We start from the raw sequence: 21,175 nt of genomic DNA, 5'->3' as shown, positions 1-21,175 counted from the left end.
CCCGTAAAATGCCATATAGATTATAACCGAGTGTCAACTTATTCCTTGTGTGATTTGCAGACAAATTCTATAAATTGCTGCTTAACTATATAGAAGATCTTAAAGTCGCTTGATCTCAAATTAACCTAACTGTTTGATAAGTAAAAAGCTAACACCGAGTCGAGTGTCTTTTCACTAGGTTCCTTTCGCCGTTTAGGAAATGAAGAAGAAATCAGGCGGACGCAAATATACTTTGGTGTTTGTGACATGAGTTTTAACGTTAGGCTTTGACATAATATTGCTGAAACCATGTAGTTTTCATAAGGGAATGAGACAAATAATTTTAGATGGTATTATGTCAAACATTATCGCGGTTTTTCCTTTTTTTTCTCAACAGCATAATATTTCACTCGCTCCCACAAGATGGCTGTCATCTCTGAAAGTCAGGGCAACCCTAAAACACGGAAACCGGAATCCGGAATCCGGAAACCGGAAACCAGAATCCAAAAATTAAAGAAAACAAGTTCTTTAAATACGCGAAAGTAACTTTGCATAGCTTTTGCCTGTAAAAGTTAAGACGCCAAGTAAAAAGGAGCTCAAACTTTACCTTTTTCGTGCAACCGTTATTCCTAGCTAGTGAGGGCCATGATTATGAGAATCTAAGTAGCGTGGGTCCTAATTTGATTCTAAGCACCCTGACAGCGTCTAAAATAAGCTTCCTGGTGATTGCCATTTGTTTAATAAGTGATCTGCAATTTGATGGAGGTATAAGTTTGGCCTTTATGTCTAGCAGATACTGAACAAGGTAGAAAATGTCCGTAGAGAATAGGGTCTCCGTCAGTGGCAGCTACCTATACATCGATGGTCACGCCATCCACTTTCGATGTCCAAAAGTTAACCTCACTAGTTTAAATAAGTTTGTTTTTCCCAACAGATACGAGACTAATTCCAGATCAACACCATTTCCACACCACTAATACTGTTACAAATCACCACTACATAAGCTTGTCGGCAGTCATATTAAAACAATTTATGGAAATGTTGCACACGTACTTCCGTCTGCTTCTCGCTTGTGAACGGATTGGACCACAAGTTGTTAAAAGATGTGCTACTCACCAGTCTTCTCAGAGCAATTTGATCTAGACAAGAACTGCGCTCTCACCTGAGGGCAAGATTGATTAAAGGATGGGTAACTTAGCCTGCGAGAAGGCTCTCGTGCTTGAGCTGGGGGCGCGAGGGGCGAAGCCGCGAGAAAACATTCGCTCACATGCCAAAGCAAACACCAAGAAAGCAGCGCTTGAGCGTGACACTTGAGCCTGTTCGCAGGCTATGGGTATCCACCCAAAAAATCACTAACCCTGAATGGATATTGATTTACCCAATGTATACATGAAGCTTTATCCAGCTTTTGAACAACTGGGCGGGATGTATAGCTAGGGGTTGTTCAAAACTAGACAATAAATAATAACAAAATAACTTTATTTATCAGTTTAATTTATTATTTCTATCATCATTCATAATATCTGGATGTCGGATGCCGGATGCCGGATGCTGAATTCCATGTTTTAGGGTTGCCCCTCTTTGATTCTTGAATTGCAAAATGTCAAGTTTCGTGTCATCTGTTCCGTTGCTTTGACCAGAGGTTTATTTTAAAGAGAATATCCATTGCCATCCCGCTTTCATCATCAGAGATATCAACAGCTGTCGAAAAAGCTATTCAAAAGGCCGTTTAAAATCCAGGGAGAGCGACCACTGCTGTTTTAACAGACAGATTGCTTAAAAAAAGAAAAAAAAAATACAGATTGCTTTTAAAATGCTGGAAATCCATCACAAAACACTCCGGCGACACTCCGCCATCTTTAACTTACACGTTGAAAAGTCGGCGGTTAGCTTCTTCTAATTCGGAATACGTCATGTATGGTGATACAAATTGTACCGCTTAATATCGTCCAAGATGACGGAATGTGTTCTGATGTGCGTTGAAAGAAATCTGTATCCTATAACAGCTGTGATCGCTCTCCCTGGATTTTAAAAGGCCTTTTGAGTAGCTTTCTTGACAGCTGTTGATATCTCTGATGATGAAAGCGGGATGGCAATGGATATTCTCTTTAGACCTCGGGTCGAAGCAACGGAACAGATGACACAAAACCTGGACATTTCACAATCCAAGAATCAACGAGAGCGCAAAGGCGCGTCTAAGTGACATGTATGTAGTACTTATTTCTTGTTTCTATTCTATTTTACGCCTGAAAACCTAAGTTGAGGGATCTTATGCGTTGAATCTTCTTTTGCCGCGTTTTATCGATATCCGTGAGAATGCCACAAAATGTAGTTCTGAAAATATTTGAAAGAAATGTCTCAAGTGCTTCCTTTCGCCGAATTTATACTGGAAATTGATAGGAAAATACTTAGGTAGACATTTCTTGTTGATTTCGAGTTAGGTTAAGACAGAAAAAATGGCTTTTGTGTTTTAGTGGATGTTCATGAAATGGCCAAAATGTAAACAGTACCCCCAAACATTTTATGGCTTTTTTGATTGCTCTCACTATTCATGTGAGAATAATGTGTAGTTGCCGTTCCCCGGTGCAGATATTTGCCATCAATTAAAGGCTATTTACAACACTACGAAATATGCACCTTACTTAAGATGGAGCCACGGAGAGAAATCAAATTGCCTCATTTAAATGGATATCTGTGCTTTGAGACTGGTAAGAGTAGAACATGATCCAGTGGATGTCATTTTCACATGGCCTTTTTTGTTGTAGAAATACTAAATCAAAGACAGCTAATTAAATATGCATAAATTAGTGACAAACGGCCATTTTTGGAGGGGGTCCCCCTAACTTGAAGGGAATAAAATATTTTGACCTAATTTTTAGTGCAGAGTGCACTATTGGGATGGTTATGGGGGTTGCCTGCCGCTAAGGAACTAAGGCGCTATGGCGCTATGGCACTATGGCCCTATGGCGCTAAGGTGTAAACTTTAATGTTCGTTTAATTAATTAATTTCAATTAATTAATTAGTCTAGAGGCAAGGAAGTAGTGGGAGTAGGGTGGGAAAGGTACATGTGTACTCTACGTAAAACATCGCCGTCGCTTAACTTTGAACATCGCAAAGCTATATATTTGTTTCAGGTAACCCCTTGCTCTCCTTGTGGTACCATTCTCCTTAGAACAAAACTAATTTGCCCTAAATGCATGCATAAATTAGTTGGGGTTCGTGGCTTCTATATTAGATGAAGGATACATTGCATACGGAATCACGCACAAATGTTGAGTGGTTTTCCTTATGGTAGAGCTCAACATGTAAGACGCATGCGTTCTAGCATTGTTCGTGTTATACACTATCTTTACACGCAGTATTTTATATATCGTGTCATGTGACCAAGGACGGAAGTTATTTTTCAGGTAGCGCCAATTGTCCCTTTTTATTGCAAAAGTGAAACGTTACTGTGGCTGCGTAGCTTTTAGAATTACAAACAGGTCGGTTCAACAAATATCATCTGCTGTTTTCAATCTACAATCTGCTTCTCCTTAGCGACTTGTTTATTTCTTGCCTTAATTGTGTCTGTAAGAGAGACCAAAAAGTTCTCAAGTTAGTGGCTTTAATACTCCTCAAATTGTAAATTTGTAACAAAAGAAACCAGGAAAATGCTCAAATATTGCTGCAGACGCCGTGGCACCTAATGAAAGTTCAAATTAATTTAATCAGTCTTTGAGGAGACTCATTCATATCGGCCAAGTAGCGCTGTTTATCTTCAATACTTTTCGTTGAAAAGCTTCTCAGCCATCAATATCTTTGTGTGTTAATTTTGAATTGTTTTATTGTTAACAACAAAGGTGGCAACAGAAAAAGAAAGTGGTATTTCGTGACTATCTGATAATTAAATTAGTTCTTGTTCATCGGTAAAAATTTGCATTTTTAGTAAAACATCGTCTCTGTTCCGTTTCTTCATCACTACATCAGATATTTGACTTTCTTTCATTTATTTCCAAAAAACAAGGACATCTTCCGTATGTTTTGGAGAAAACAGGGGTTTCATATTACATGGCTTTGCGAGGAAAACAAAAGTATCAAGTTACAAAGTTGGTGTGAAGAGCTAAATTGTCACGTTTGCTGCTTCAGCGTATTGTTGAATTTAAAATGAACGAAAATCAACTTAAAGCACCAGTAGTAATGAATTTGTGCGTAATGTTTTGGACCTTGAATGAAAATACAACCTTGAAACATACACACTGCAAAGGGGAAAAGCCGTAGCAGACTACCAAGGTAGACACAAACCGGAAGTGAACCGAGCAGGGGTGAGTACTTATGGGACTACTGTAACAGAGCTATCAATTGCGCTCTGCACTATCTGAGATTGTCTCACTAGTTTGCCATAATCATTTACTCACCAAACCCAACATTTGCCCCAAGTTTGAGCAAAGTCGGTGATTTGAGCCGTGTCACCTGCCAGGTTCTGCCTGGTTTTCTCATGGACACACTCTTAAGCCATTGGTGTGAGACATTTTAGAGTCCAGAAATTTTGATGATGTGCTTATCAGCTAAATTAGTTGAACCAGATGGGAAAATATTATGTTTTTAATTTCATTCTTGACTGCCATGTGCATACAGCATTATTTTTGTCTGCTCTTGTTTCCTTAGTGAAATATTTTCTTGTCCAACCCTTATCCACATGTTAAAACTTGCCCATCCACATCTGTTGTTTTAAAACAACACCTTGTGTTTATCATTTCTTTCGAACGACCTGGACCTGGGGCCTTTTGTCATTTATGGTAAATTAATCTACAAGCAGCTGATATTCTATTGCTCTGTCTCAGTTGCTTTCTGTTAAGATTGGTCGAATTGACATTTCAGGTGTCCGGAACAGATGTTATGGTAACTGTTGCCAAGTCATTTGGAGCACCAATCAAATGTAAGCTGTAATAAAATTTTGATACCTGGGGCACTGGTTAGCCAGGCCCAGGGCTATTGGACATGACTTTCTTTTCATTCTGTTGAAATTCAGTTAAAATATACAAAGCTATACATGTACATACATGTATATTTTGGCATCACTCTTCTGAGGCTTGCTTATCTCTTTCTACGTACTATGTACATGTATTTAAATTGTTAAAAACAATATTGACACTTGTTACACTTGTTAACAAAAGTGTTGACTCAGTCTAAAGTCACCATACGAGCCAAGTGGCCCATCAGGCCAGCACTTATCTCTGATTTCTGGAACATTAAGCAAATAAAAGTATTTCTACTCCTTCCTGGAAGGGAGGAGTAGAAATGTGGGAGGTGCAGTGGCCTCATGGTTAGTGCCCTCATGGTTAGTGCCCTTGTCTCCGGATCGAGCGGTCTGGGCTTGAGCCCTGGCCATGGACATTGTGTTGTGTTCTTGGGCAAGGCACTGTACTCTCACAGTGCCTCTCTCCACCCAGATGTATAAATAGATGCTGGCGAACTTAATGCTGGGGGTAACCCTGTGATGGACTAGCATCCCATCCAGGGGGGAGTAGAAATATCCATACTCGCTTCATGCTACAGAAACCAGGATACTCTACTCTCCCCCACATGGGATGCTAGTCCTTCACAGCTATCCCCTCCCCTGCTCCCAAGCTTTTTGTCATGCTGTCCTGGCAGTTGGTAAATACATGTACCCCTTGGCATTGACACACTTGGTTTGAGAGAGACACTGCTAGTCAGAGTAATTGGATTGCTCAGTGAGTCATAGCTGCAGGCATTGCAGCTCTACATCAGTTTGACTCTAAGGTGCAAACACATGGTCTCCTGGGACGGAAGGGTGCCAGCAACAATAAATTGTGTTGAGAGAGTACCTACAGTTGTAGGATATATGTACACCTGTAGCTGTGCTGCTCCGGAACTGAGTGCACCGCATTCACTCTAGCAGTCCAAGTGCTGTACGTACTACTACAAATGCCAAATGTATTTTATAATATGTAAGAGAATAAACAGATTAAACTTTGCTAAAGAGAAAACATGCAAATTTGAGCTTTTGTGTTTCTCTTACTCAACAGGATAATTTATGGCACTTCTGTTGAGGTTTGATCACAGGTAGGTGGTGTGTGTCTTGTTATAGGATTTTATCATCCTTTAATTACCAAGACTGATCAACATTTACCCATTACTGTAGTTTCTCCTCAGAACACTAATCCATTCTTTAACAGATGTGGGGATATTGTCCGTGTAGCATCAAACCATAAAATAAAAAATGAAATAATAATAATAATAATAATAATAATAATAATAATAATAATAATAATAATAATAAAAAAAGAGGTAAAAAACGTTCTCTGGTAAAATTGTATAAAATTGTGGGCTTTCAACAGCCAGTCTGCTGTCTTCGATGGACAAAAATGAAATGATAAAATAGACGTAAGAATTTGAATATAACAAGCGAATGGCATATATTAAATAGAATACGTGTGAAAGAATGTGAGAATGCTAAAAGTGTAAAATTAGTGTTTGTTTAAAAGAATATTATATTGTCCCTGCGGAGGGCACGAATTGTTGTTGGCCTCAACAGTTTTCACTGTGTGCCAGGATTCCAGCGTCTTTCTAATGCGGCAGTTGCCTTTGTCAATTATCTCAGCATTGTTAAAGTCGATGGTATGATCAAAGGTCCAGGCACAATTTTATACAATTTTACCAGAGAACGTTTTTTACCTCTTATAATGAATCCAGGTATCGGATCTTCAATATTTTTAAATAATAATAATAATAATAATAATAATAATAATAATAATAATAATAATAATAATAATAATAATAAGAGAACCAAAGAGAACCAAACAAATGGCACGAAATAAGACCCAAGAAAAATTAACAAAGCAGTGGGAGAACAAAGCCCTACATGGAAGATACCCAAAGAGAATAAAGGAGGCAGATGTTGACCACCACAAAACCAACCAGTGGCTCAAAAGCAGTGGACTGAAGGCAGAAACGGAAGGATTCATAATCGCAGCCCAAGACCAAAGCCTAGCTACCAGATCATACCACACCAGCATTATCAAAGACGGTACTAGCCCCCTATGCAGGATGTGTAACAAATACGACGAAACAATTGACCATATCGTGTCTGGGTGTCCTGAACTTGCGAAAACAGAATATACCCACAGACACGATAAAGCAGCCGCGTATATACATTGGAAAGTTTGTCACAACTATAATATAAAGACATCAGAAAAGTGGTATGACCATGAGCCGCAAACAGTTACAGAAAACGAGGATGTCACGATATTATGGGACATGCCAATACACACAGACAGGAAAATAACAGCCAACAGACCCGATATAGTGATTAAAGACCACAAAACGAAAACCTGTAAATTTATTGACATGGCAGTACCATCAGACAGAAACACATCCGTGAAAGTCAGTGAAAAACTATCCAAATATAAGGACTTGGAAATCGAAACAAGCCGAATGTGGGGCATGAGAACGGAAACGATACCAGTTATCATTGGAGCACTTGGAGCTATCAAAAAGGGACTAGGAACTTATCTTGGAAGAATTCCCAGCCAATTAAGCATCAGTGAACTACAAAAGATAACCTTGCTAGGTACAGCACACATTTTGAGGAGGGTGCTATCAAGCTAAAAACTGGCTATTCCCTAGTGCCCCAGGACCATGGTTTGGTCTCGGCCTTAAGGACTCTAAGCAAACATTACGTGAGGACGATAATAATAATAATAATAATAATAATAATAATAATAATAATAATAATAATAATAATAATAATATACCTGAGTACCTGACTTTTAAGCGCTGTTTTGATAAGAGTACAGTAAAAACCCGCATGTAAGAGCCTGCTGGCAGAAATTTGCCATTTTAATACATGTACCTCAAAAAGATAAGAACCTGTTTAACCATGCACGATCTAGCAGGTTCTTATAATTTTGTGGTTTACAGTTTAGTCATGGACTCTTGTTGTAGAGATAATAATACACATGAAAAAATTACTCGATTCTGATTGGCTAAGAGCAGTGCAGTTCAAGTGTAACACCAGTGCAAAAAGTGTAACAACAGTGCAAAAAGTGTAACACCAGTGCAAATTACACATCGAAATTCTGGATTATGATTGACTGAAAGAAAATAGGAACTTTTCTAAGAAAATGATATCACGTAAAATGATGACGAAAATTTTGTGCTGAAACTCTGAAAAAAGTTTTCTCAAATGAGAAAAAATGGCTGTTAGGCTTATCATAATACAGGTGAGAATAAATACAAGTTTATTTATTTTTCTGGTAATCAACAACTAAACTCCTTCATAGAAATTAAGAACCTAATTAAGAACCTACCTAGCCTCAATTGCCAATAACTACCCCAAATTACAAGAACCTATTTTGCCAGACTTATAGTGGAGCTCCGGCGGCCCAAAGGGCCGCCAAGCGGAGCCCCATACTCATATGGGAAAGAAAAGGAAACCCATGAATGAATTTTCTCATGGTTTTCATGGCTAGCGGTATTGCTCGTGGGCGCGTACGCACGACGACGACAACGACGAAGGCGACGGCGGAGTTGCCCAACATGGTGGCCATACTCCAGCTAATAGGTCGACAGAGACATGCACCCTCGGTCTCCAGTAGAAGAATGCCATTTTTCTTGGGGGGATTTTTAAAGAAAAGAACACTCATTTCTATTTGTTATGTCGACAAACGATAGCGGAGGTTGATCTAATGTTTTTAAGATAGGGTTGCACTGAAGGAATTAAAAAGAAAGCAAGAATTAACAGGCAAAGAAGTAGCAAAGAAAATCGCGAAAAAGAGTGGGTCAGCGCTGGGGAAGGACGCGAAACAGTAGTGAACAATGCTGTGAATTATAGCGAGTCAAGGGCTAGAGAAAGGAAGTAAAATAATACTGAACAATGCCGTTAACCAAAGCTAACGAGGGCCATAGAAACAATGTGAAAGTACTCAGAAGACTGCAGTGCCAGGTTTTTAAAATTCACACGTTGTGACGCTGTGCAGCCGTGCAAGAAAAGTTAAATGATTTGGTCAGGTGATGAACAAGAGAAATCAAACATGTCCGAGTGTTACAAAACAATAAACACAGTGGGAAAAAGTGGTTGATTCGTTGATCTGTCGAAAAGATTAGTTCAGTTCAGTCTTCACAACTTTTGCTGCAAGTTCCTGCCTGGAAGATTTACACTGTCCGAACTGATATTGCCAACTTGCGGTAAGTAACTTTTGTTGTTGCGTTTGCTATGAAAATTAACAAGTTGCCTCGGCGATATAAGCTTATTTTCAATTGGAATGCATTAAAAGTCTTCCTTATTTGAAGCCATTGAACAGTGTAAGCCATTGAACAGTGTAAATGACATTTACATACTTAGAAAAAATTTAGGGCGTAGAAGTTTTTGCCCTGACCATTTCTCGGTAATAGAAATAAGTTTTACATACATACATACATACACAATTTAGTTGATGAGAGCGTTCTTCTCTCTCCACACACACACACTCTCTCTCTGCTCCTTTCTTCACTCTAATTTTGTTATTAACTACATTGTAACTCATTAAACAAATGTCACTGACTGTTTTTTTTGTTGATCATGCATACTTTTTTGCTCGTCAAAGAAAGTTTCAGTTTCTTCCTGGCTGTTTCCTTTGTCCTGTCCAGTACCAATTCCTTTGTGATATAACTTTGTGAGTTCTCTATTCTCCTTAAATTTCATCTTGTCAGGGTGATAAAATGCACTCTCGGAGTGTTCAATCATTGTTTTCAGTCGCTACAATTTTCAGGAAAAAAGCAATAGTTTTCTTAATTTCCTTTTACATGTACTTTGTGTTAGGACCTTTTAGCATGCTCGTAATTGACCCATGGGCATAATTTTGAATAACGTAAAGAATTAGATCCATTTTAGTGTTAAGTATGTTTAAATTATTATGAATTACATGTAGGCATTTCTTTTTATTTTTTTATTTTTTATTTTAGTCGCATGTGATGTTTTATGATTTTACCGACGTATACCATGTAAATGTAAATAATGCACTAGAATTAGCCAATCAGAGTGTGCATTATATCAGCTTTAAACACAAACCATATGTAATAAATGTATGTAAATGATATTTTGATGAGAGAGAACTGGACAGGGCAAGAACTTCTCTTTCTTTTGTAAATTTATATATTCATTTCTCTCAGTGCTGTCAAAATGTCTTAGGAACCTTCATTTTTGATAGTCCATTATTTTCCACCATACCTAGCACAGAAGCTCACAAAATCCTAACTAATATCCAACATGTGTGTGTCTCTGGCCTTTGCTCTGTACTACGTGTATATTCTGTTATCCTGCCTTAACTGCTAGAAACAATTTTGACAGAGCTGTTTCAACAGTTTCACTTAAATTAATTCCCAGTAACAGCACTACATGTGGCAGTGTTATTGGGTATGAACTTTATGGAGGGTTTAAATTTTTATTTTTTTATGATTACAGGAGACAACAAAATATACATGTGTATACATAACCTGATGTTGGTGTTGGTTACGAATCGTAGTTCATAATAGTCATCCTATGACAGGTAAGGGGGAAAAGTTCAGAAAGTTTAGAACATCCCTTCCCCCAGCACACCTTCTGTCTACAGGTGTAATTATTGAGAGGTTATATATATATATATATATGTTGAAAGATTTTGAAATAAAAGCTTTATCTGTAGTAGTTTGTTTCGTTATTATATAAAACAAATAGATTCCATGTTGCTGTGCGTCTGTTCAGTAATAGATCACAGAAGACGTCAAAATGTGGTAAGAACATCAGTGACTTTTTTGTTCTTACCACATTTTGACGTCATCTGTGATCTATTACTGAACAGACGCACAGCAACATGGAATCTATTTGTTAAATATATATACAAAGAGTAATGTAAAGTTATAAACTTAACATTACAATCTGACATTTGAATGCCTCCTTTGCTAAAATTAGTGACAATTTAATTGTTGTCACTCCCTGTGAATTCATAGAGATTTCAGAGGCAAATTATCACCTGTCTTCAAGTTAGGGAAAATGACACAAAAAAAAGTTACAGTGAAAGTAAAGAGAATTGTGAATGTTGATGTGGTGTACATTGTACATCATGTAAAGGTATTTGGTGAGTGCCAAAGGCATAACAGTTCATGCATTGCTTTTTCAGGACAAATTATATAACAGTGATGTTTTAAGGTGTGATCGCAAAAGTAATGAGTACATTGCCCAGGCAGTACCAGTTTATGGAAGGCATATGCAGACAGTAAGAGGAACTGTAAGCATTACCGGGTAAGTTTGTTTTATGCTTTTGACTTCTTGTACTTGGATTTTGTGTCATTTCATCACAAGAATAGGTGATGAAAGATGCAATAGTTGTAAACTTGCAGTTTATTTTTGAAGGCAAACTTATAAGTCTGCCTATGCTGGATAACAGCCATGTGTAAACTGAATGTAAAGCAAACACTCTGTTAAAGGTGGGGCAACCCTAAAACCCAGAAACTGGAAGCCGGAATCCAGAACGAAAAACTGGAATCCAGTAACCGGAAACTATAATCCACAAATCGAAGAACACAAGTGCTTCAAATACTCAAAAATTGTTTTGCTTAGGTTTTTGCCTGTGAAAAATAAGCGGCCAAGTAAAAAGGACCTCGAACTGACACAAAAATTCCCCATCTGTTGAAATTCGTGCAACCATTATTTCTAGTGAGGGCTATGATTATGAGAATCTTAGTAAAGTGCGTCATAATTTAATTCCAATCACCCTAAGAGCATCTAAAATAAGCTTGCTGGCAATTAACTGCATGGCCATGGGCCAAGCGCGGTTCATGTTCTACCAGTGTTTTTTTTGTTTTTGGTCGGTGACCAGACCCAAACTTCCTCTCAGCCAAATTTTGAATCATGCAGCGTGTGATGTTTATTCGCCATAAGCTGTTGAAACGTTAATACAAGGACAATGTTACGGATATCGTTTTCTTTATTTGTGTATAATATATATTTTCTTCTGGTTTTATCGAAGCGTTGAATTCAAAGGGAATAATAAATACGCTAAAAATGCTAAAAAAGGGTATTATGTCAGCCATGGATTGTGCTGACGTTGCAGCTTTCATTTTCACTACATGATAAATACACTGTAAGATCATGTTTACTTTGCAAGTTTATTTCGCCAGAAGCGACGGTCATTAATTTATGTGCAATTTTGCGAGTATTTCTTGTGGGTTTCGACAAATGAAGCAAATTCTTTGGCTGTTTCATCGCAGCGAGTTAAGAGATTTGAAGAAAAATTAAGTATTTGCCGAGGTAAACAAGAGCTTGCCAGAACTTGCAATTTTTAAGTCAGTGCTAGGAGAAAAAACACAACCGTTCCAAAATTAGCTGTGGATAACTTAAACCCCCCGGATTGTGTGACTTGCGTGACTACTTCAAAGCACAAGCAAATTGAATTTTGATGTTTCAGGAAGAAAGCTGTTTATTAAAAGCATTATTAATAGCGTGACACTCGTTTCCTTTTGTATCATTCATGGGCATGTCCTGAGCGAACTTCCAGATTAAGACCATTACTTCATCATAGATTTCGCAAAGGCTAAGACTGATGGTGCAATAAGATAATTATGACATGGTTTGTGTTGATCAAGTGATGTGTTTACAGTAATCAATGAATCATCAAGGACTGCTTTGGAATGTGCACTGCGTTGTAACTGTAGTATTAACAAAACAGTTAAATTTTAAAAGTGCAGTTATAAGATTTAAAAGATCTTCTTGCCATTTTGTTTAATAAGCGATCTGCAATTTACCAGAGGTATAAATTTACCCTTTATGGCTAGTAGATACTGAACAAGATAGAAAATGTCATAGAGAACAGGATGTCTGTCAGTGGCAGCCCCCTGTTCATTGATGGTCACGCCCCCCACTTTCGAAGTCCAAAGGCTAACCTGGCTCATCTTAATATAATATTTGATTTGTCCAACAGATACCAAACTAGTTCTGGATCAACACTATTTCCACACTGATACTGTGACAAATCAGCATTTCATATTCTTGGCGGCCGTCATAATAAAACAATTTATAGAAATGTTGCACACTTACTTCCGTCTGCTTCTCACTTGCTAACAGATCGGACCACATGTTGTTAAAAGATGCTTAAAGACTGCCAGAAACTCACCACAATAGCTTGTTGTTATTGTGCTACTCGCTAGTCTTCTTATAGCAATTTGAGTTAGACAAGAACTGCACTCTCACTAGAGCCAGGTTGAACAAAAGATGGGTAACTAAGCCTTTGAGCAGGCTCTTGTGTTTGGGCCGGGGCATGAGCGGCAAAGTTGCATGAAGGCACTCGCTGGCATGCCAATGCAGAAAAACACTAGACACTTATTTAGCCTGCTCAGGCACTAGAGACAGATACTAGAGCCTGCTCGCAGGCTATGAGTAACTCTGTCCACCTGAAAAATCACTAACCCCGACTGGAAAGTGATTACCCAATGGATAGCTTTATCCAGCTTTTGAACAATTGGGCTAGATGTATAGCTAAGGGTTGTTCAGAACTAGTCAAAATTTTTTTAGCAATTACAGTTTGTAGCTGAAGTAAAGCCAAGAAAGTAAATAACAGCAAAATAGTTTTTCCCCATATTTATTTATTAGACATTACTGAAGTGAATTATTTCTATCATCATTCATAATATCTGGATTCAGGATTCTAGTTTCCAGTTCCAGATTCCGGTTTCCGGATTCAGTTTTTTAGGGTTGCCCTTAATGATGTATGTGCATGTTAATCTTGAATAATCTGAAATTTCAGAGAGGTTAAAAATATCATATCATATCTATGATGGTTCTGTATCTGTTGGTGTGCAACGATCTACACCAATATTTCAATGTAATAATGTACAGTGTATATTAATTAACCAAATTATGCTGTTTTTAGTTGACCAATGCTACTATTGTAATGTGATGTTGAAGCCCACAAATTGACAAACATGCCCAGTGTCAACTTCTCAAATATATGACCTGGCCAGACAGTCTAGATTACAAAAGTTTCTGAAAGTTGGAATTACCAGGTAAGATATTTCTTAAACATTATTTTGTAATTAATGATTTCTCAGACATTGTTTTCTTCAAGAAAAGATTCATACCCCACATGGAGGTTTTTCCCTATTAGAGCTCTATCTTCCTGATACTTTAATTTGGAATTTTTGAAGGCTGGCCATGAATGGGTGTTGGGTGTGAATATCTTCTGGTACTGCACATTCAGATTTACATGTAGTAAGCAAGAACATCAGTATTTATCCTGACAAACTCTGATTTTCTTTTGGAAGCTGAACTCATATGCAGTTGTACAGTAATATGTATAACCAAACAGCCTGGATGGCCCTTTGATTGGGACTGGGCACATTGTTGTAACTTGCAATGTTCCAGTTTCTTGTTTAAAGCAAATTGCATTTGCTCTGAAAAGCAAGTCGCAAAGTTCATTACAGTTATTAAGTTTTCTTTGCATCTCAGGGCAGAGCCTGCCACTGTGAAAGTTGGGGTACCAGCCCCTAGCATTTGATTCACTAACACTCAGTAAACAACTAACAATGAAGTACATTGTATATCAAAGAAAGGAATGTGTAAAGTGTTAGTGTGTAAAGATTATAATAAATTATAATATGTTTTTATCTGAATAACAGTGGTGTTCAAGTAGCAGCTACAGTATGATTACATGTCTGTTCCTGTCATTCAATATATGAAGAGTTTACACATGGGCAGCCTGTATTAAGACATCAAAGATTTTCAAAGCCAAGGTCATTGAATAAACTGACTTAGAAGTTGAGTTCTGCAACCCATCCTGTGTGTTGTAATATCATGGCTGCAACATTGTGACAGATACACTGTATTACATTATTAAGAAACACATATATCAACTAATTATTTAAGGTGCCTGTTAAATTAATCAGTTTTTCTTAGAGATAATTTATTCATGGTTTATTTAAATAATTGCGTTTTTGGCTTTAAAATGATATTTATCGTGTTTGTAAATCAATTTTGTGATAATCTGCATTGGACATGGCATAAATTAATATTTTGCCAACACGAAATGGAGACAGACAGCCTTGCCATTCGCAACGTCCAATAAGGCTAATTTGTTCCCTACTGTTGTAAAAATAGTGTTCTCTTGTTTATAAATTATTTCAATCTGTTGTTTAAATGATTGCCTCGTAACCCCTATGTCCAGTTTGGTGCATGTAGGATATTGATGTATTGCTTATCCATTTTGCTGTAAATTATCTTAATTGATGTGTCAATCAAAACATATCTTGGATATGCTGGGCTCTTCTGACAAATGTACCCATGCCTGATAACCTTCGAGTGCATTTGGTTGTGTAGTGCAGACAAAATACATGTACATAATGTAACTTACTCGTAGTTTGCTTATAATTCTTGGTATAATTTAATCATAGCAAAATTAATTAATGGAACCCAATAACAGCTCCTGTAGTCCACAATCTCAGTCAAGACGAAGAACAAATCACATGGAAATTGAATAATAAAGTTATTATTAGAAGCCTATGCAAGTATTCATGATCAGCCAAAAAAAAAATATCATAATTACCATTCATGTAAGAGTGATTTTGCTTATTGCAAACCCTTTCAGCAGGAGGAGACTCCAGACAAAAGTGAAGATGGCTAAATGTATCTTTGGGGACAAGTTAGAAAACAAAACTTTCCAACTTTTCACATATGTATACTATTTTGGTATTTTTGCGAGATTTCATTTGGTAGAGGTTTAGGGACTGAGTATTGTAACCGCTGCATTTCAATCAGTCCCCACAGCAAAAAAATGTTTAAACTTCTTTTGTGTGGGAGTCCCCATGTTAACTAAGAAAGAATAGAATGATTAATAACAATGTCTTGTCTTTCTGAATAAGGTAGGAAAGAGCAGGAAATGCCACCAAAAAGCACAGAAGACAGTTCTGTTATGTGATTAAGATTTTTAGTGGCTTCCCAGAAATCCTTGAAATCATGGCTCTATATTTCATAATCACACCATCTTACACCTCGATCTGCTGATGTGATCCTATTTCCGGCTGAAACTATTAAATAGTTCGCAATTTACCTCACATACATGTTCGATTATTTTCATTAGTAACAGCATTCCAAAAAGTAACTGAAGAGCTCCGCTTTTAGGCTCGGCTAAATTTATATATTACAAAATATAGGTTATTACACGTGGATTTTTACTGTACTGTAGTTTTATCAAAACAGCACTTACACTGCACTTGGCTTTCTACCGTTACTTAAGCTATTTGGAAACAAATCAAAAGAAAAAATAATTATGTGTGTGATGTACTTTGCTGATGAAAGCTTACAGTAAACTGTAGTTAGTAGTATCTGAGATCTGTACTGTACCTGTAGATATGGCTAGCAGACTGAAGGAGAGACAGTTTCACTGTGAAAATTAAGAGCTACATGTATTTTCGGAACCGTCCTGTATCTGCGTTGTCTTGACGGAGGAATACGTGTAGGACACATTTTCTCATCATCTTTTCGTCGACAGCAGCAAGAAAGACAAGACCAGCCGGCTGTATTTCTACTTCGGCTTCATCGCTTACTTTGTGGGCCTGGTACTGACCGTTCTGGTGATGCACACTTTCAAGGCTGCTCAACTTGCCCTGCTGTATTTAGTGCCTGCCTGTCTAGGAGCACCAATCACGTTGGCTTTGATCAGAGGAGAAATTTCAGAGTTGTTCAGGTAGGTTGAAAGTATTTTACTTTTCTATTTCTTTTCCTTTTTTGTCTCGGCTTGATTAGAACTCCAAAATTGAATGTAGGATCCAGTTTATATCAAAGCTTGCGCGAGTAAAAGTTAACTTGGTAGAACTGTTTTAGCATCCTTAATCAGCCTTGAAGGTTCTCATGATGAAACAACGTAGAGGGTCTTCTTTTGATACACTGTAAAATTCATGTTTCCAAGTTTCTGTTATTCATTTTCATTATTTTAAACGTGGTGTATCTGTGCATATTGAAGAGGTGTCAACGAGGCTAAACATACGTGCATATAGTATCAGTTACATTGTTAGAAGCAGTAATTAAAATAGTAAACTAAAAGGATCCCTTTTCCGCCATAGTTTTTCACAATTTATTTTTTACATTTTTTCCCAGTAATTATTGAAGGTTTCTTTTTAGTCTTCCAAGCTTTAACTATCCATGTGCCATACACTGTATAGCGACTGTTTCTGTTTAGCTGAAAAGCCAAACAAATCGGTGGCACGATCTTGATGTATAATTCTGAACAGAAGTGAACAAGCTTGTCTGTTTCACTGCAGGTATATGAAGATAACCCGGAGAAAGATACGAAAGAAAGCGAAAAGACTCAAGTAGAGGGCAGCGAAAATGTCAACGGCGAGGCAAAGACAAGCCAGTAAACGAACTGAACCCAAATAAATCATTATTGTCAGTTATTATAAAAGGATAAAACTTAATTTTACCGCTTACTGTAGAAAACTGTGCCTGTTATAAGCAAGATAACATATGAAAGAGTCATTTGAGACCTTACTTATGTCGAGGATTTCACAACCTTTAATTCCAGAGGTTCGTCTCTTAATTCCTTGTACAAAGTATCCACTCAGTCGTAGAAAACTATTAAAACTGTGAAGTTAAAATCTTCTGCGTTATGTGGAGTGGCATTTGATCGTTCATCGCTTAATGTTATATTCTCTTACTTTGAGAGACGTCTTTACTATAGTTCCAAAGGAAGACAAGAGGGTAAAGAGAGCAAGAGAGGAGGGGGAGCGTAAGGGGGGTTCGAAAACCGCAAAACCGCGTAAAAGAACGTGAAAAACCGCAATACCGTATGAAAATTTACCAAAATACCGAAACCGTAGTTACAAATGTGCTTCGGTGCCGTGATCATTACTTCTAGTTCGCCATTCCATTAGAAATACGACCTTATTGTAGTTTGACAAAAGTGTACGTTAATGTTAAATGATCATCGCACTCATAAAATAATACTGTAATAATTGACATACGTCCGTGGGACTGACTTCGTTATGCTGCTGTGAAACTAATATAAGTGAGCTCGCGCACGCACGAATACCGCTGAGTTACCCAATTGAAAAACATCGATGTTTACGACTTCAGCACTGGAAACAACTCGAATGTTACTCAACACGAGCTTTCCGCGACATGATTGTTTGGTGAAAATTCGTCAAGATTCTAGTTTTCAAGCTCAAATATCCCGAATACGAGTTCGGAACATCCATTTTATGTCGCAATTCGACTGAATCAAGCTTAAATTTCACATAAAATTTTCCAAGAAGAATTTTGAATGACCCGAAGACAACGTAGTCAGCCCCATTAAGTTTTCAGTGAAGCAAACGATTGTTGACGCGTATAACTCTCTAGAAGCGAGTTCTTGCTCCCAGAAGAAACGTCGCCGAGCTTCCAATCTCTCCTTGAAGTAACATCGTCTCTTTCCGACCATCCTCATAACCACTTCTTCTTGCTCGGCAGACATTGTCCCGCACGAGGCCCTGGCAAATACTGTAGGAACTCGGAGCGAAAGATTCCCAGCCCGAAAAGTCAACAAGTTGACGTATCATTGGATAAAATGGTTTTAAATCATACCAATTATTAACCGGAAAAAGCGGAAATTACAAACAGCAAAGCTTGTTTGCACAACAATGGTCCCTTGCAAAACATAAACAAAAAATCAAAAGTCATCGGAAGCGTCAGGATCCGAGTAATAACTGTCATAACTGGAACGGCAGGTTTCTTTCACAGGTCACAGGTCACAGGTCACAGATCACAGGTCACAGGTCACAGGTCACAGGTCACCGGTCACAGGTCACAATCAAAACACTCAGTAAATTTCGCGATGTAACAATTACTGAGATTCCCGAGAGGTTTATCGATGTTTCCATGCAACAAACCCTAACTAAAAATGTTTTACTCTATAATTTTAATGAAAAAATTTCTAGGGGTGGTATATGTACAAAATGGGTTGAAATATAGCTTTCAGACATGTAGTGTTAATATATTTTATCATAATAAGATAATTCATTATGATAGCAAATTGAACTGTTTTATTTCTATATTTTTTTTGAAATCTTTACAACGAGTATGTACTAAACAGAAACAAGAGGGTCCCCTATACCTACTCTGAAAACAATTTCACGCATTGTAATCGGCCTTTTCACGCATCACAAAAAATTCGAAAACAGCTTCACGTTAACAGAAAAAAAATCACTTTTCACGTAAAAATGCAAAAGCTAAATCATGTGTTACATAAAAATACAAATTCTATCTACGTTTCGCAAAACATACAGAACCCTCCATTTTGATGCATCGAAATGCCGTGTGCATGTGTGACACATCGTGACAGACTAGATTCTAGGTCCTCCTGGTTCACTGTCGCTGTGGTTAGTTCTCAGTCGCGTGGAATGGGCAGGTTTTACATCTAGTTTGGTGTAGTTTACGAGCTTTAATGACGCTAAAATCTCCAAAAATAGTGAATTATTCCCACAAAAGTCGTTGGTTCACAAATCACGCGTAAGTAAATGCATAATTCACGGATCAGTGTAAGCCTCTTTCGTTTTCATATCATATTGAAAGGCTACAAACAATTTATGTTTTCAACAGAAATAAGTCTTGGCTTTCTTTAGATCAATTTTTTTTATTTTTTCTTTTATTTCAGTGCTACAACTGATTTCCCCTACGCTTTTTTTTTTTTTTTTTTCAAAAAAGAGCTCTTATAGTTGCACTTTGGACGCACTTGTATGCATCTGTTTTATGACGTTTTGGCATATTTTTTCGTGACCTGTGATCTGCGACCTGTGACCTGTGACCTGTGAAAGAAACCTGCCGTAACTGGGAAGCGTAGACGGCTGCAGGCTGTTTTTTTTTACCGATTACCGCGATCGAAAATTTATGAAAACCGCAAACCGCTTAGTGTTATAAAACCGCAATACCGCAGGTTAAAATAAAGATTTCCGCAAAACCGCATCACCGCAAACCCTTACGCCCCCCTCAGAGAGACACGTATCTTTTCCCAGGGATTTTCAATCACCGTTTTCCAGGGTTATGTTAAATGTTACAGAAGTATATGTGGAAAGACCTCTGGTAATCGGCGCCTTGTTGGAATTGTCGAGACACTATTTTTTTCTCTGTAGCTATAGCGCAGTTTAGCAACTCACTTCTTGCGGTGTACAACGGTATCTTCACATTGAAGTAAACTTCCAAAGGCAAAAAATGACAGCAAAAGATTGAGACTGACAATGAGCAACGAACTTTGAAAAAACTTATGCGTGATGTGTCATCTCCTCTGAAGGGTCTGTGTCTTTTCTGGTGCAGCTTGTTGGCAAGTATTATTTATATTTAATTGCTATTCTAAGGGATTTTATTTTTTAGTTTAAACTGTGCGTATGGAAACGATGACTACAAAAAACTCACTTAATAAAAGAGTTCAAGTAAAAAGTATTTTTGTGAATTTTTATTTTATTAGCGACTGTTCTCTAACAGAGCATAATTCTATTCGCAGTCACTGTTTGAATCAACGAATCAAAGTCTGAAGTTCTGTTGTTAACCCCTTAGTGTGTGTGGCCGAGGCCATGACCGAGACCCGGGGCAGGGGGGAGGGGGAGGGGTGGGGGGGTGGGCTCGTCGTACCTTTTAGGGGCTAAAAACGCGGGTTTGGTACCTCTTAGTTTGTTCAGCCTGAAAAGCTCCACAGCGGGAGATTTTGTGATACCTTTTATGGTATTGAGCCGAAGAAGGACACAGTCAGTTGAGGTGTTGTTTTAGAATTGGTGCCTCTTAGGGGTGGAAAGATGTTAAGCCACACCCACAAAAGAGTATTTTGGTACCTCCGAGCGGTTCTTTTCAAAATGTCCAACGAGCACCCCCGTCCTTTTTATAGGGGAGTCCCCCTCCCCGGGGATTGAAAAGACAGGTTTTCGGCTAAACAACGTGCCTATTTTCCCCGCATCCTTGATCGAAAGCCTGCTTGCAGGCTTGTCGGATTTCAAACCGAACTTTTGTTAGAACTGTCTTCGAACCACTTTTCGTGAAACTGCAACCTAACAGGTACATAATTACGCCCCAAACTGAGCAATCAATACACTCCGTAATTAACAACAAACGGGCAGTCGATGTTGAGCATTTGGGAAGACGTGATCAGGTCATGGGTGGTTATAAGATATAGTTAACAAAGAAGCATTACACAATATTGTTATGATTATTACAGAGCTGAGCGATGA

At 37.9% G+C, this 21,175-nt stretch overlaps 1 protein-coding gene across 2 annotated transcripts; it reads left to right on the top strand.

Moving 5' to 3' along the window:
* Positions 1-1,904: 1,904 nt before the first annotated feature.
* LOC149097167 (uncharacterized) lies at positions 1,905-20,396 on the top strand. Of its 2 annotated transcripts, XM_089279694.1 has the most exons (8): positions 1,905-2,185; positions 4,838-4,895; positions 6,007-10,506; positions 11,116-11,237; positions 13,864-13,996; positions 14,609-16,671; positions 17,246-18,715; positions 18,765-20,396. In XM_089279694.1, exon 3 carries the CDS (start codon positions 6,785-6,787, stop codon positions 7,586-7,588), a length of 804 nt encoding a protein of 267 aa, XP_089135820.1. In that variant the 5' UTR covers positions 1,905-2,185; positions 4,838-4,895; positions 6,007-6,784; the 3' UTR covers positions 7,589-10,506; positions 11,116-11,237; positions 13,864-13,996; positions 14,609-16,671; positions 17,246-18,715; positions 18,765-20,396. The 2 variants fall into 2 exon arrangements, with proteins under 2 accessions (XP_089135820.1, XP_089135819.1); XM_089279693.1 differs by having other exon boundaries at positions 13,864-16,671; positions 17,246-18,708.
* Positions 20,397-21,175: the final 779 nt, after the last annotated feature.

Source organism: Orbicella faveolata, unplaced genomic scaffold (assembly GCF_042242905.1).
Source record: "Orbicella faveolata isolate gen_17 unplaced genomic scaffold, um_ofav_v1 contig_47, whole genome shotgun sequence".
Classification (NCBI taxonomy): domain Eukaryota; kingdom Metazoa; phylum Cnidaria; class Anthozoa; order Scleractinia; family Merulinidae; genus Orbicella; species Orbicella faveolata.
The sequence above is the reverse complement of the archived record's forward strand: the minus strand, read 5'-3'. Positions and strand labels throughout refer to the sequence as shown.